Source organism: Borostomias antarcticus (assembly GCF_949987555.1).
Source record: "Borostomias antarcticus genome assembly, chromosome: 5".
NCBI classification, from domain to species: domain Eukaryota; kingdom Metazoa; phylum Chordata; class Actinopteri; order Stomiiformes; family Stomiidae; genus Borostomias; species Borostomias antarcticus.
In genome coordinates, this window is record NC_140238.1 from 18,151,541 (window position 1) to 18,166,171 (window position 14,631).

At 47.0% G+C, this 14,631-nt stretch overlaps 1 protein-coding gene across 1 annotated transcript; it reads right to left on the reverse strand.

Moving 5' to 3' along the window:
* Positions 1 to 969: 969 nt before the first annotated feature.
* On the reverse strand, positions 970 to 3,037 carry id3 (inhibitor of DNA binding 3). Its single transcript, XM_084438752.1, has 3 exons — positions 2,664 to 3,037; positions 2,260 to 2,343; positions 970 to 1,765 (listed from the first exon to the last, which is right to left on the reverse strand). Exons 1-2 carry the CDS (start codon positions 2,958 to 2,960, stop codon positions 2,290 to 2,292), a joined length of 351 nt encoding a protein of 116 aa, XP_084294878.1. The 5' UTR covers positions 2,961 to 3,037; the 3' UTR covers positions 970 to 1,765; positions 2,260 to 2,289.
* Between the last annotated feature and the right edge of the window lie 11,594 nt (positions 3,038 to 14,631).

Genomic DNA, 14,631 nt, shown 5'->3' on the forward strand with positions numbered 1-14,631 from the left:
ATCAATTTCAGTATAGGTGTTATCATTAGTGTCAGTTGGCAGCCATATGCCCCTAAATCCAGAGCTGACATAGCATAGCATACAATGCTTGGAAGCCGAGAAGGCTAGATGTAGACATGCTTATCTGAGAGCAGAGCCTCTTGCCAGGACTAAATACAACATGACATTGAATCTAAAATGCCATTTAACTGTGGGGTCAAGGACTGGGAACAATAACAACCCCCAACCCTCTCCCCACGCTACCTTAAGCTTGTCCACCTCCATCTATGCTGAGAGGCCCATACTGTGCAGGTCTCCCCCTGGATGACTGAGTAGTGGTACTACAGTAATGATGACATATGTATTACACACAGACAGACCCTCAGGTCAGTGCAGGACAGGTTGGGACCTTGCCCAGCAAAAATCTAATATTGCCCACCCAGCTGATTATGCCTGAGTCATGTAAAATGGTACATTTGCAAAATTGCTCAATATTTTCCTGACTGCCCACCTAGAAATATTTTCCACATCAACCTAGTCAGCTGTGATGCAGCCAGGTGTGGGGTACAGTTCATATCACAACACCTGTATATAACTCTGTTGGCTTCTGCTCATGGAAAAATAGATACCCATACAGTACATACAGGAAACTCCCTTCAATTTGATTTCCAACCACAATACCTCAAGACTCAACTGATGACATCCTGTCAGCTTACGGTGTTTCATGAAATCATACAAAACCTGAGAAGCTCATCGCCATATCTGATCTCTTCAAGAAATATGCAAAGATGACAATAACTAAATAATTATGGATTAAGTGAACCAAGAAGTGAGACCAGTTCACAGACATTTATTTTTCTTTTTTATTACATAGAAATGTACATATAAAGCACACTTGTAAAAAGTTTATAAAACTCAGCAATTCAACATTGTCTGTAGAAATACACAATCCCTACAAACGTTTACAATCAACTCTAGTATAGAGTTCTGATTTAACCCAAGACCCCCCCCCTCCCTCCCTTCATACCACACCACACCCCTCCCTCACTCCTCACATACCCTCACATATATACATGCCTGGCCCATTACCCTCACATATATACACGCCTGGCCCATTACCCTCACATATATACACGCCTGGCCCATTAACAGCCTGCATGTCATTAGATAAGAGAGGGGAAACACAACTAGAGGGGAATTAAGTGACATGGTTTTAAGACTGTCCAGGAAGAAAAGAAGGAAGGAAGGAATGATGAAGGAAGGAAGGAAGGAAGGAAGGAAGGAAGGAAGGAAGGAAGGAAGGAAGGAAGGAAGGAAGGAAGGAAGGAAGGAAGGAAGGAAGGAAGGAAGGAAGGAAGGGAGGGAGGGAGGAGAGGTGTAACAAAATATTGGGAAGTTAAGTCCAAAAAGTTGGTATGGAATGTAATGACCATAAGAACGAATCATCAATGATTGCTGTATGAACACACTGATAGGAATACACTGTTTGAATGCAACCAGAGTAGAAAGAGAAAGAGGGGGTGGGGGTGTTGTAGCTTAGAGAATGTCTTTTCAAATCCTTTTCAGCTTTGGTGTGTGGACGGGGCCTGGCTGGCCACCGGCTGGAATTGTAGAGAGAGAACACGAGGTTGTTCTGCCATCCAGAAACCAGTCCTCTTTCTTTTCTCTCCACCCCCCCCCCCCCCCACACACACACTCCCCTCTCCACTCCAAATACCTATCCCACCCCTTCTGCCCCTCTCGTCCTCTCGCCCGGAGTGAAGTGGAGACATGTGTTTCCCTGCACCTGCATGGGTAAAAAAGAAGAAAAGTGAAGTCAGATCTCTCTCTCTCTCTCTCACGCTCCCTCTCTCGCTCCCTCCCTCCCTGCAGAGGGGGAGCAGACAGACTGGCGCCGAGCATGGAACTTTCATTAACCCCAGGCAGATAGCGATGAATCCACTACACATTCACTAGGCTGCCTAATTGGCAACCATGGTGAGTTGGGGGGGGGGGGGGGGGGGGGCGGGGGCACTCTCCCTACATATTAATGGCCAAGCAGCCAAAGAGAAGAATAGTGTTGCGTTACTGTTTATCAATTTATCCCTATATATCTCCAGGAGAATGCAGATCCAGCGCAGACTTCCCCTGACTAAACACTAGACATGTAAGCTGTAGTCTGTGTTCCTTCACCTTCCAATTCACACAGTGGGCTATTTGAACATCAATAAGGCATGAATAACATAGCAATAGCACAACAATAAAGCAGGTCACATTATAGAGGGAAAGATGAATACGCACCATATCTGGAAGTTCTGCTGTTAAACTGCTCTAGTGACACAACCGACCGTCTTCTTTAGAGAAATTGCGTGCAAGGTCTGCCGCCTGGATGAAAAGGAAGACAGGCATTATTAGTTACTGTAATTTCACTGGTACATGCAAGGAGCACTTTGACTAAAATGATGCAACAACCAGGAGTGGGCTGCGCAGATTGTGAGCAATACCCTACTGGGACTATAACTAGAAATGTAATTCATTTCTCCACCCCTAACAGACAATTAAACATTGCATTGTGCAATTTGCTTTGTGTAGGAGCACATTGTGCCATGTGAAGTTATCAGTTCATCCAACAGGGTGAGAAGAGAGAGGGAGAGAGAGAGAGAGAGAGAGAGGGGGGGGAATAAAGACAGAGAGACTAGGCTCACCTTCAGTGACAGAACCATTTCAGGTGTGGCTGTCGTCTCGTCTTCCAGCGCGATCTGCAGGTCGAAGATGTAATCGATAACGTGCTGCAGAATCTCCACCTGACTGACGGACTTGTTTTGCGGGATGCTCGGTACCAGCTCCTTCAGTTTGGAGTAACAGTCGTTCATATCGCACAGCGCGCCCACGGGCTCCTCCAGACACGGCTTACTCCGGGTGATGGAGAGACTTTGCTCCGAGATACAGCACACGGCTTCGTAGCAGCTCCTAACCGACCGGACGGGACTGATAGCCTTCATGGTACAGGTGTGGGTTGGGGTATTCAGTTTGAAATCAGATGAGTGATATAAATGGTGTATCCTTTCCTCTTGTTCTTCACCAGCGACAGTACCCTCGCAGCCGTGAGAGTATGGCCTTTATACACAGCTGTGTAGGTACCGCCCATCTCTCGCAAACAAATAGACTCCAATGCTATGATTGGCCAGCGTGGAGGCTCCAAGGAGCTCGTCTCTTCCTATTGGCTTTCCGCAGTATAGCATACAGGGGGCAGGCTGAAGGAATGAGGAAGTGAAATTCGGGACTCTCTTGAAGCCTCTAGGATGCTCACAGGAATTGTCAAGCAATTAGACGCCTAATTTCCAGATAGCTCACAACTGCATGCATTACAATAGACTGCCATTGATTGAATGAAATGTCTCACAGTTCGTTTGTGTGTGTGTGTGTGTGTGTGTGTGTGTGTGTGTGTGTGTGTGTGTGTGTGTTTAAAAAAATGCACTCACTCTCTAGTCCTCATGACAAAACAAATCTTAGCTGCCAGGACATCCTTATTTTTTCTAATTGAGGACACACATATGCCGTTACGGCTTAACAGCAATTTGTTCCTCTCTCATGACTTGGAAGACTTTCTGGCGTCAGGAAGAAAGATATAGCCTACTTTTTCACCTTTTTTCATCACATGCTTTTTAAGATCAGACAGATAGGCCATATTATGGATTATAACACACGCGCATACACACACACACACACACACACACACAACAAAACACACACACACACATTTAAAGCCCTGGATCATCTATGCATACTCAGATCTGCAGGGACAAAAACACTTTTTCATAAATAAGATTATTATTGTTATGTGTTTGTGTCATGTGTCTCAGGCTAAGGGGGTCTTAACGGTGCTATGTAGCCTACAGGATTCAGCTCTGGTTTGAACTTGTTATTGCAAAAGTCAGGTCATGTCGAGCACCGCTGTTATGAATTATCAGCAGTGCCAATTCCCGATGTTTTTCCCTTGTGTGGTAGACCTAGAATGTAGGTTAGCCTATAGACAATTATTCTATTTAATAATCTCAAAAATATTCTACAATAGGCCTAATAAAACAACATTAAACAAGAGAGCATTTCCATTTGTTGGATAATAATTGACATTGTAGACCCTTATGAAATGAGCACGTATAAGTTTGTTCTTTTTAACCCCTACAATTTTAGTTTACATCAAAGCACGTCCCCTCTGTTCCTATTTGGTCCTATTTTCCCTTTTCTCACAATCCTGTTTTGTGGAGGAATGCACCGTCGCGCCAGCTGTGTGTCCTATTCCACCCCAGCTGTGTTGATCTAACGCGCCAGTCCCAGACATGCTGGCGCCAGGCTCCCGACGTCATCCATTCACCCGCTCGCTCTAACGCGTCCCTCTGGCAGGCGGCCCGCCCCTGACCAGAACCTCCTCGCTCACTGGGCCCGCCCCTGACCAGAACCTCCTCGCTCACTGGGCCCGCCCCTGACCAGAACCTCCTCGCTCACTGGGCCCGCCACTCAGCCCGCTGGGCCCGCCTCCTCTGCTCTGCGCCTCCTCTGCTGCTTTTGCTTTGCGATCCAAGCAATGAGCGTTTTTTAACCAGAGCAAACCCATTGCATGACAATACATAGCCTACAGTAGATCTAGGTTCCCAAAATAACTTGATAGCTCTCTGGGCTGTGCCGCAGTGGAACAGATTATCTGTTATTGGTAGGCCTACAACGCTTTTGGCACACATGGTAAAGTAGCCTACAGAGCAAATATTTTGTCTTCAAATGTCCCAACCGTAAATTTAGAGATTTCTGAAATGCCAGGAACACATTGATTTTAGCCTGTGGACACCATCTAGTGTTGACTGCATTGTGAAAACTTCTATTCACATTTTGTGAGAAGAAATATTTGCTCGCAAATAATAGATGTGCCGTCCCAGCGGTCGCACCAGGGTCGCACAGATGTTCCTGTCTGCGTGGGGAGGTTGCTACCCACTGCCTTCCGCTTAGCAACGTCCCCCCACTTAGACCCTGAATTTAACAGCAAGTCATTCAGCGACCCCACTCAAGAGCAACCCCACTCATGCTGCACCGTGAGACCGGGAGTTAGGTCGACTGCTATTTTTGAAATACATTTTATAAACGCAACTGGCTGTCCAAACATGACTTTGACCTCAAATATCTAGGCCTATCTTAAATATGGGGCGGGTGGGGGTGGACAAATATTGTCCTAAAATCTCTGGTCTGGTGGGAAAATTACTTAGGCTACTTAGGCTACTAACTATTTATGTTTGCTGAGTGGACAAACAGCCGCACGTCGTAATATTTGATATGGACCTATTAGAATGCAGCTATAAGATGGTTATATAGGCTATGATAAAAAAAAGCAGGCCTATAGCCTAAATAAATCAATTGGACATTATAGCCATAGTAGTTTAAAAAAAAAAATGGATGTAGGCCTACGCCTGGATAAAGTGTTTGTCTATCTTAATACATCTGTATTATTGCATATTTCAACTGTGTTTAATAAAAAACCTTCAATAAACTGCCTATTATTCTGTAGCCTAATGATCCCATACACAGTAGCTGGCTAGTAAAGTCTCCGGGCACCGCGGTTTTATTGGCTGTTGGCGGATTCCAGAGCTCTGAATCCGTGTGACACGCTTGTGAGTCTGGGCCGGGATCAGGTGCCCTCGCGCCGCGCTGTCGGAAAGGCCCGGACACAATCGAGGCTCTCTTTCAATGGATGGGAGAATTTCGAGCCTGGCGTCAGAGTGTCTGCCTCGCTCCGCATCCCCGCCCTCTCCTCTCCCCCCGGTCCCCCGTGCAGCTGGACGCAGACAATCAAACTATCAACAATCGCCATGCATAATTAGCAGCGCCGACCTCCCCACCCTCCCTCTCTCCTCAACCCTCCCTCTGCCTCCACCCCCCCTTAACCCTTGTCGCCCCCCCCTCGCCTTTTACCCAAAGAGAACCTTTCAAGGCGCTGTCTCCTAATCCGCTGTCAACAAAGCGTCTCTATTTCTCTACTAACAACAGAGAGAGAGAGAGATAGAGAGAGAGAGACAGAGGCACAGACAAACATACTGTTTTTTGGAAAGGCAGGCATTGTATACAGAAGGGTGTCTTTTCCCCCTCCAAGTAGCCTATGGCAGGGTAATTTAGTGACAAGAAACAGAGTGTAACTCAATTCTTCTTATCCTTCTGCCATCCGGCCACCCTGTCCTCTCTCTCTTCCCTTCTTTCTCTTCCCTCCCTCTCTCATTCTTTCGTCCTTTATCTCAGATTCTTTTCCAGCCTCGAAAGGCCCAGAGATTCCAGTGCTCTCTCTTTGATATCCCTGACAATGGAATGTGATCCCTTAAAATAATAATAAAAAATACATTAAAAAAAAAAGTTTCCTCTGATGTTTACATAATTTTCATATTGTGGTAGACTATGATTGGATAAATGTCTAATGTACTTAGAAAAAGCCCACACACTAACAAAAACTACATAGGCTCTTTAGATGCAAAAGTAGATGATTTATTTATATAGTGACTATAAGTGAAAAAAGGTGAATATTTTGGTCTTCACACCTTCAACAGCATCACGTCCATGATTTTTCTGTAGACTCTAAATAGACATACAAGGCACAACTCATCAACAATACAGATAGTCATAGATTTGGAATAGATCAAAGATGATTACACTATTTAATAAGAAGACATAGGTTGGCTTATAGAAGGATGTGAGGCACAATACACATACATGCATACAGTACACATTTCTTACAATAGGCAGCTACACAAGTATACAAAACAACCTATATAACAAATCCACAAGGATGGAAGACAGAATAAAGTCCCAATGAGAGAGAGAGGGAGAGAAAGAGAGAGAGAGAGAGAGGGAGAGAAATAGAGAGAGAGAGAGAAAGAGAGAGAGAGAGAGAGAGAGAGAGAGAGAGAGAGAGAAAGATAGCAAAGAGTTGCTAAAAAAGTACTAGAGAGTCTCTTCATGAAGACCCTATTCATGAATGTGTGCCTCATGGCCAATAAAACTGATGTTGAATCTTGAATCTGAAGACCCTCTGCAAAAGACAATGTGAGAAATGTCTGCAATAAAACAATCAGAATATTGTTTGAGAGTTGAAAGTCATCAAGTTATTTTTGAATAAAAAAAATGAAAAGGAAGATGATTGTCATGATTGACTATGACTAGTCTCTCCAAACCGTCCCTCTCCAGGTTACACTTCCAGGTTCTTTGTGAACCATGGCCTCTGTGCTAAACGGTGGTACTCAGCAGGCCTGCCTGCTCCTCACCGTGGGAACGGTGAGCATGTTTATCAGGCTGATCATGTTGTCAGATGTCACTGTCCCTGTGTCAGGATGATACTGGACCACTGATGGGAGCTCGGGAAAGGGAGGCGGAGTGCCTGAGGTCTTACAAAACAAAGCCTCGGAAGGCCAAGTGCACAGGGCGCCATAGAAGAGATGCGTGGAGAAGTCGAAAACAAGAATTGTTCCCACTGGCCGTGTGACCGGTGGAACGCTGCTGTCGCTCCTGTGTTTTTGCTATGGTCTTTATCAGCCCGGGGAATCGGGGACAAACCATTTGTGCCGCCGCCGCCGCGCCCGGGTGGCGTGTCTGTGACATCCAGCACCTCCCTGTGCCTCACGTGAACGGGCGATGGTGGAGGGGATGTCAAGCTCAATGTCACGACTCAGCGCTGGGTCCCACCTATCGTAGATCCTACATGACAGACCGCCATCGGTTAGAAGGACATGGCAGACAGACGCTCAGATGCCAGGGTAAAGCAGGGTAGGGTTAGGGTTAGCAGGGCAGGGTTAGGGTTAGCAGGGTAGGGTTAGGGTTAGCAGGGTAGGGTTAGGGTTAGCAGAATAGGGTTAGGGTTAGCAGACTCAGTCTGGAAGATCCATCTGTCCATTTGAATATCGAATTTACATGAAGGGAAACCTCAGAGACTGGGCCAGGCCTGTTCCTGCAGTTAGGACAGACAGACAGACAGACAGACAGACAGACAGACAGACAGACAGACAGACAGACAGACTGACAGATATACAGACAGACAGACAGACAGACAGACAGATAGACAGACAGACAGATGGACAGACAGAGAGACAGACTGACAGATAGACAGACAGACAGATGGACAGACAGACAGACAGACAGATGGACAGACAGAGAGACAGACTGACAGATAGACAGACAGACAGATGTACAGACAGACAGACAGACAGACAGACAGATAGACTGACAGAGAGACAGACAGACAGACGGTACAGATGTACAGACAGACAGACTGATGGACAGATGTACAGATGGACTGATATCACAGATCGTGAAGAAAAGGAGGGAAAGCGAGAAGAGGAGAGAAAAGGTTGAGAGAGAGAGAGAGAGAGAGAGAGAGAGAAGGAGGGAAAGGCCCCTGCTGTTTCCAGGGGTTCAGCTGGCCGGGCCTCTGAGACACATGAGGGAGGCCAGGAGGTCCCTGGTGGGTATCTCTGCACCTGTGTGTGTGTGTGTGTGTGTATGTGTGTGTGTGTGTGCGCACGCCCGCGGTGTGTGTGGCATTTCTGGGTCAAGAGGGTTCTTGAGAAATAAGAAGGGCCACAGCAGTGACTCTCCCCACCCCCCATTCCCACCCTCCCTCCCCTATCTCATTCTCTTCTTAGCCATTCTTCAGCTGCACTTCTTCCACCCCTCCCCCGACGTGCACACGTGCGCGCACACACACACACACACACACACACACACACACACACACACACACACACACACACATACATACACACACACACACACACACACACACACACACATACACACAGACACACACAACCCATCTCATCATCCCGTCTCTGCTAATGAAGTGATCTGATGGGATTCTGAGGTGATACACAGCTGATCTCTCCTATGCCCCCCCCCCCTCCCCAACACACACACAAACACACACCTCCTCCCTCACCCCCCACACTCCCACCCCACACCCCAATCACTCACCCTCTACCAATCTGGGTCACCAATCCCCCCACCCTATCACCCCACTTGCTACCCCCCACAGCCCCCCCCCCGAACCCCCTCTACCCCCCACAGCCCCCCCGAACCCCCCCCCCAGACGGGTGCAGGCTGGGAGCAGAGGGTCCTGGGACTAGAGTGACCTGATTAAGAGGTCTCACATGGACTAGCGAGCCAGTGAGCTAATCACACAGAAACCACACCCAGCCTGCATGTCTGTCACTGTCTGTTTGTCTATCGGTCTGCCTGTCTATTTGCCTGTCTGTCTATTGGTCTGTCTGCTTGTTTGTCTGTCCGCCTCTCTGACTCCATGTCTGTCTGTGAAGATGATGTGGATGATGATGTTGTGGGATATTATTGGCCTGTATGTGAAACCATTACAGTTCTGTACAATGTTTCTTAGGTTTGCTGTTAATATAATCCCATAGTCATTAATCACTGTAAGAAGTGAAACATTACATGCCTGTGTCTGTATGTGTGTGTGTTTATGTTTGTGTATGTTAGTGCGTGTGTGCGTGTGTGTGTGTATGTTAGTGTGCATGTATGTGTGTGTGTGTGTATTGTACTCTGTTCCCTTCCTGCTAGCGCTAGCATTCTCTGACCAGTCTGTAATTTGCTCAAAATATCCCCTCACCACTAACTCAGAGCTCTCTATGCGGACGGAGGTCAACGGTACTCCAGATTCCTAAAAATGTTCCTTCCCCTTCTCCTTCTCATGGCCAAAAGAGGAATGGACCAGGAAACCACATTCTCACAAGCCTGCAGGGCGCACGCTTCATAGACAAACAGCCATTAGGAGTGACACAGAAACATGTTTTTATTTTCGAACTGCTCAGTAATCCTGCAGCTGCTTCAAATAAATAGAATGCTTGTGTAAAAAGTAATTAGCTGTAAATTACAAAGGCTAATGGCATGTTAATATTGCATAATGTATTGTTACCAACAGGGGATTATGCAGATAGATGTGTGGCGTTAATCCACTGGTGTCCTCCAGTTGGGAGAAGATAGGAGAGGAAAGATAGTTGGCTGCTACTGACGACCTTTACATACAGAGCCCAGATAAAGACAAGGGCTTCAAACACTCTGATTAGATCCAGCATGAAGGCCAAGCCGGCAGGCTCCATGAGAGGACAACATGATGATAGGTCCTGAGGGATGGGACAGGGAGGACAACATAATGATAGGCCCTGAGGGTGGGGACAGGGAGGACAACAGTGATAGGCCCTGAGGGTGGGGACCTGGGGGGACAACAGTGATAGGCCCTGAGGGTGGGGACCTGGGGGGACAACAGTGATAGGCCCTGAGGGTGGGGACAGAGAGGACAACAGTGATAGGCCCTGAGGGTGGGGACAGGGAGGACAACAGTGATAGGCCCTGAGGGAGGGGACCTGGGGGGACAACAGTGATAGGCCCTGAGGGTGGGGACCTGGGGGACAGACACACTGCTACAGTATGACCCACGTCAGCACACTCGGCATTGTGTGCATACATGCTAATGCGTTTTATCTGTGTGTGAGTGTGTGTGTGTGTGTGTGTGTGTGTGTGACAGACATAGAGAGAGTTTGTGTGTTTGTTTGTCAATCCGTACTGTATCTGTGTGATTCTGTGGGTCGTCACAAAACTAATCTAGTCACTGTTCATTTGGAACAGTGTTCCTTCACAAATGACAATGACATATTGACAGAGTACTAAATGATATCAACATGATATGACAATATCTTGTTCTGTGTGTGTGTGTGTGTGTGTGTGTGTGTATGCACGCCTTTGAGTGTGTGTATCTCTGGGTTTGTATCTCTTGTGTGTGTGTGAGTGTGAGTGTGCTTATCCCCTTCACAACGGCCCTCTAATAGTTGTTAAATAAGCCCAGCGATGGTCACCTGTGTCAACGTGCTGTCTGAAGGAGTTAATTATTGTCTTCCACACGTCTGCATGGCTTTAAACAGAGATAATGATGGACAGAGAGAGAGAGAGAGAGAGAGCAAGAGAGAGAGAGAGAGAGTATATAGGGTAGTGGTAGATTTATAACTCAACTACCTCTCGTCCAGTAGGCAAAGCAGAAGCTTTAGCTACACTGTTTTTAATCCACTGTTAACAGTTATATAATCATCATATAAAACCATGTTGGGTGTCCAGAAAGGCTTTCAGAAGTCCTTCAGCCAGAAACGTACCTTCATTCCAACTGCATCTTAATATGCAGGCAGCCGTTCATAACATTCAAAGAGCCAGATGTACGCCCTTGTCAGGGAGGCAGATTATTCGCCCTCCTCAGTGAACAACAACACCCAGTGTTGCGCTAACCTCCGGGTGATATTACCACAACATCTGGTAGACGTTAGGCCTCACCTGGATCCCCCGTTTACGCAGTAACCTGAGCAGACGCCTTGCAGATGTGGTGCTCTGCTCTGCTCTGTCTGCCGGGGTTAATAGCACAATCCCACCGTTCAGGATGGGAACCGAGGAGCCCGGCGCGCTCAGCAGGGGACCCCCTTTCAGGGTGCGCACATCGATGATAACCTTGCCAGATAGAGAGAGAGAGACAAAGAAAGGGAAAAAGAGAGAGAGAGAGAAAGACGGGAGGAGAGAGAGAGGCAGAGAGAGGAGTTTATGGAGGGAGAATGTGTGCATTGCCCCCCGCCCCCCCCCCCCCCCCCAACACACAGACACAGCAGCTCTGTGCAGCATGGTGGAGATGGGTCTGTCTGTGTCTCCTTTTGTCACCAGCCATTACGCATGGAGGACAATAATACCACGCCGCATGCCTGCACGGCACAGCTGGCATATTTCGGAGCCGTTATTTCCTGTAAAAAAGAAAAAATTGTGACACGGGAATAATGATGTCTTTGATTGGCCCCCCAGTAAACGCGAGGAACTTCCTGTTCTTTTGTACTGGTTCCATTGTGAGGCTCTGGGGCGGGGGGCAGGGGGCGGAGGGGGTAGGGGTGTCGGGAGGGGGGGGTGAGGTCACGGAGAACGACAGGGGTTGAGGGAAACAGCTGCTGGAGATGCCACAGTGAAGAACATCCCCGCCCCCCCCGCCCCGCCCCACACCTCCTCTCTTCCCTACCTTCCCTCTTGTCAGAATCTGAATGAGGATCAGCTTTTTTTCAGCCAGGTAGGTTTACACTTGCGACGGAATTTCCCTTGGTCTGTTGGTACATGACAATAAACACAGTCCAAGAACGACCAAGTCAGGACAGTGCAAAATACAATAGCAAAGTGGCAAGCACTATAATATACAATACAATCTACAAAAATGTCCAACCTAGACAGTGTCAGTGGGGGTCTCGTGCCTGGTTGATGAGGCCAGTGGTCAGTGGCCAGTGTCCTCTCTGTTCCCAGCAAACACAGCCTACATCCTGGAATGCAACTGAAAGAGGTGATGTGCAACATTTCCACTGCAATAACTATCTTACACATTATTCTCTACGGTCTCTCTTCTCCCAGTTATCCTACACAGTCTGTCAGCTATCCTACACAGTCTGTCAGCTATCCTACACGGTCTGTCAGCTATCCTACACGGTCTGTCAGCTATCCTACACAGTCTGTCAGCTATCCTACACGGTCTGTCAGCTATCCTACACAGTCTGTCAGCTATCCTACACAGTCTGTCAGCTATCCTACACAGTCAGCTATCCTACACAGTCTGTCAGCTATCCTACACGGTCTGTCAGCTATCCTACACAGTCTGTCAGCTATCCTACACGGTCTGTCAGCTATCCTACACAGTCTGTCAGCTATCCTACACGGTCTGTCAGCTATCCTACACAGTCTGTCAGCTATCCTACACGGTCTGTCAGCTATCCTACACAGTCTGTCAGCTATCCTACACAGTCAGCTATCCTACACAGTCAGCTATCCTACACAGTCTACTATCCTACACAGTCTGTCAGCTATCCTACACAGTCAGCTATCCTACACAGTCTGCTATCCTACACAGTCTACTATCCTACACAGTCTGTCAGTTATCCTACACAGTCAGCTATCCTACACAGTCTGTCAGCTATCCTACACAGTCTGTCAGTTATCCTACACAGTCTGTCAGTTATCCTACACAGTCTGCTATCCTACACAGTCTACTATTCTCCACAGTCTACTATTCTCCACAGTCTACTATTCTACACAGTCGGTCAGCTATTTTACACAGTCTACTATCCTACACAGTCTGTCAGCTATCCTACACAGTCTGCTATTCTACACAGTCTACTATTCTCCACAGTCTGCTATTCTACACAGTCTACTATTCTCCACAGTCTACTATTCTACACAGTCAGCTATCCTACACAGTCTGTTATCCTACACAGTCTACTATTCTCCACAGTCTACTATTCTACACAGTCAGCTATCCTACACAGTCTGTTATCCTACACAGTCTACTATTCTCCACAGTCTACTATTCTACACAGTCGGTCAGCTATTTTACACAGTCTACTATCCTACACAGTCTGTCAGCTATCCTACACAGTCTGCTATTCTACACAGTCTACTATTCTCCACAGTCTGCTATTCTACACAGTCTACTATTCTCCACAGTCTACTATTCTACACAGTCAGCTATCCTACACAGTCTGTTATCCTACACAGTCTACTATTCTCCACAGTCTACTATTCTACACAGTCTACTATTCTACGCAGTCGGTCAGCTATTTTACACAGTCTGTTATCCTACACAGTCTGCTATCCTACACAGTCTGCTATCCTACAAAGTCTGCTATCCTACACAGTCTACTATTCTACACAGTCTACTATTCTACACAGTCTGCTATCCTACACAGTCTGTTATCCTACACAGTCTACTATTCTACACAGTCTGCTATCCTACACAGTCAGCTATCCTACACAGTCTGTCAGCTATCCTACACAGTCAGCTATCCTACACAGTCTGTCAGCTATCCTACACAGTCTGTCAGCTATCCTACACAGTCTGTCAGCTATCCTACACGGTCTGTCAGCTATCCTACACAGTCTGTCAGCTATCCTACACGGTCTGTCAGCTATCCTACACGGTCTGTCAGCTATCCTACACGGTCTGTCAGCTATCCTACACAGTCTGTCAGCTATCCTACACAGTCAGCTATCCTACACAGTCAGCTATCCTACACAGTCAGCTATCCTACACAGTCTACTAACCTACACAGTCTGTCAGTTATCCTACACAGTCAGCTATCCTACACAGTCTGTCAGTTATCCTACACAGTCTGTCAGTTATCCTACACAGTCTGCTATCCTACACAGTCTACTATTCTCCACAGTCTACTATTCTCCACAGTCTACTATTCTCCACAGTCAGCTATCCTACACAGTCTGTTATCCTACACAGTCTACTATTCTCCACAGTCTACTATTCTCCACAGTCAGCTATCCTACACAGTCTGTTATCCTACACAGTCTACTATTCTCCACAGTCTACTATTCTACACAGTCAGCTATCCTACACAGTCTGTTATCCTACACAGTCTACTATTCTCCACAGTCTACTATTCTCCACAGTCTACTATTCTCCACAGTCTACTATTCTACACAGTCTACTATTCTACGCAGTCGGTCAGCTATTCTACACAGTCTACTATCCTACACAGTCTGCTATCCTACACAGTCTGCTATCCTACAAAGTCTGTTATCCTACACAGTCTGCTATTCTACACAGTCTACTATTCTACAGTC

What these genes read in the sequence shown, in the direction of transcription:
- id3 (XM_084438752.1), bottom strand. Translation starts at nt 2,960, where the DNA reads ATGAAGGCTATCAGTCCCGTCCGGTCGGTTAGGAGCTGCTACGAAGCC. An exon ending in AAATGGTTCTGTCACTGAAG is followed by an intron (nt 2,344 to 2,663) that starts GTGAGCCTAGTC and finishes CTTTTCATCCAG; the next exon opens with GCGGCAGACCTTGCACGCAA.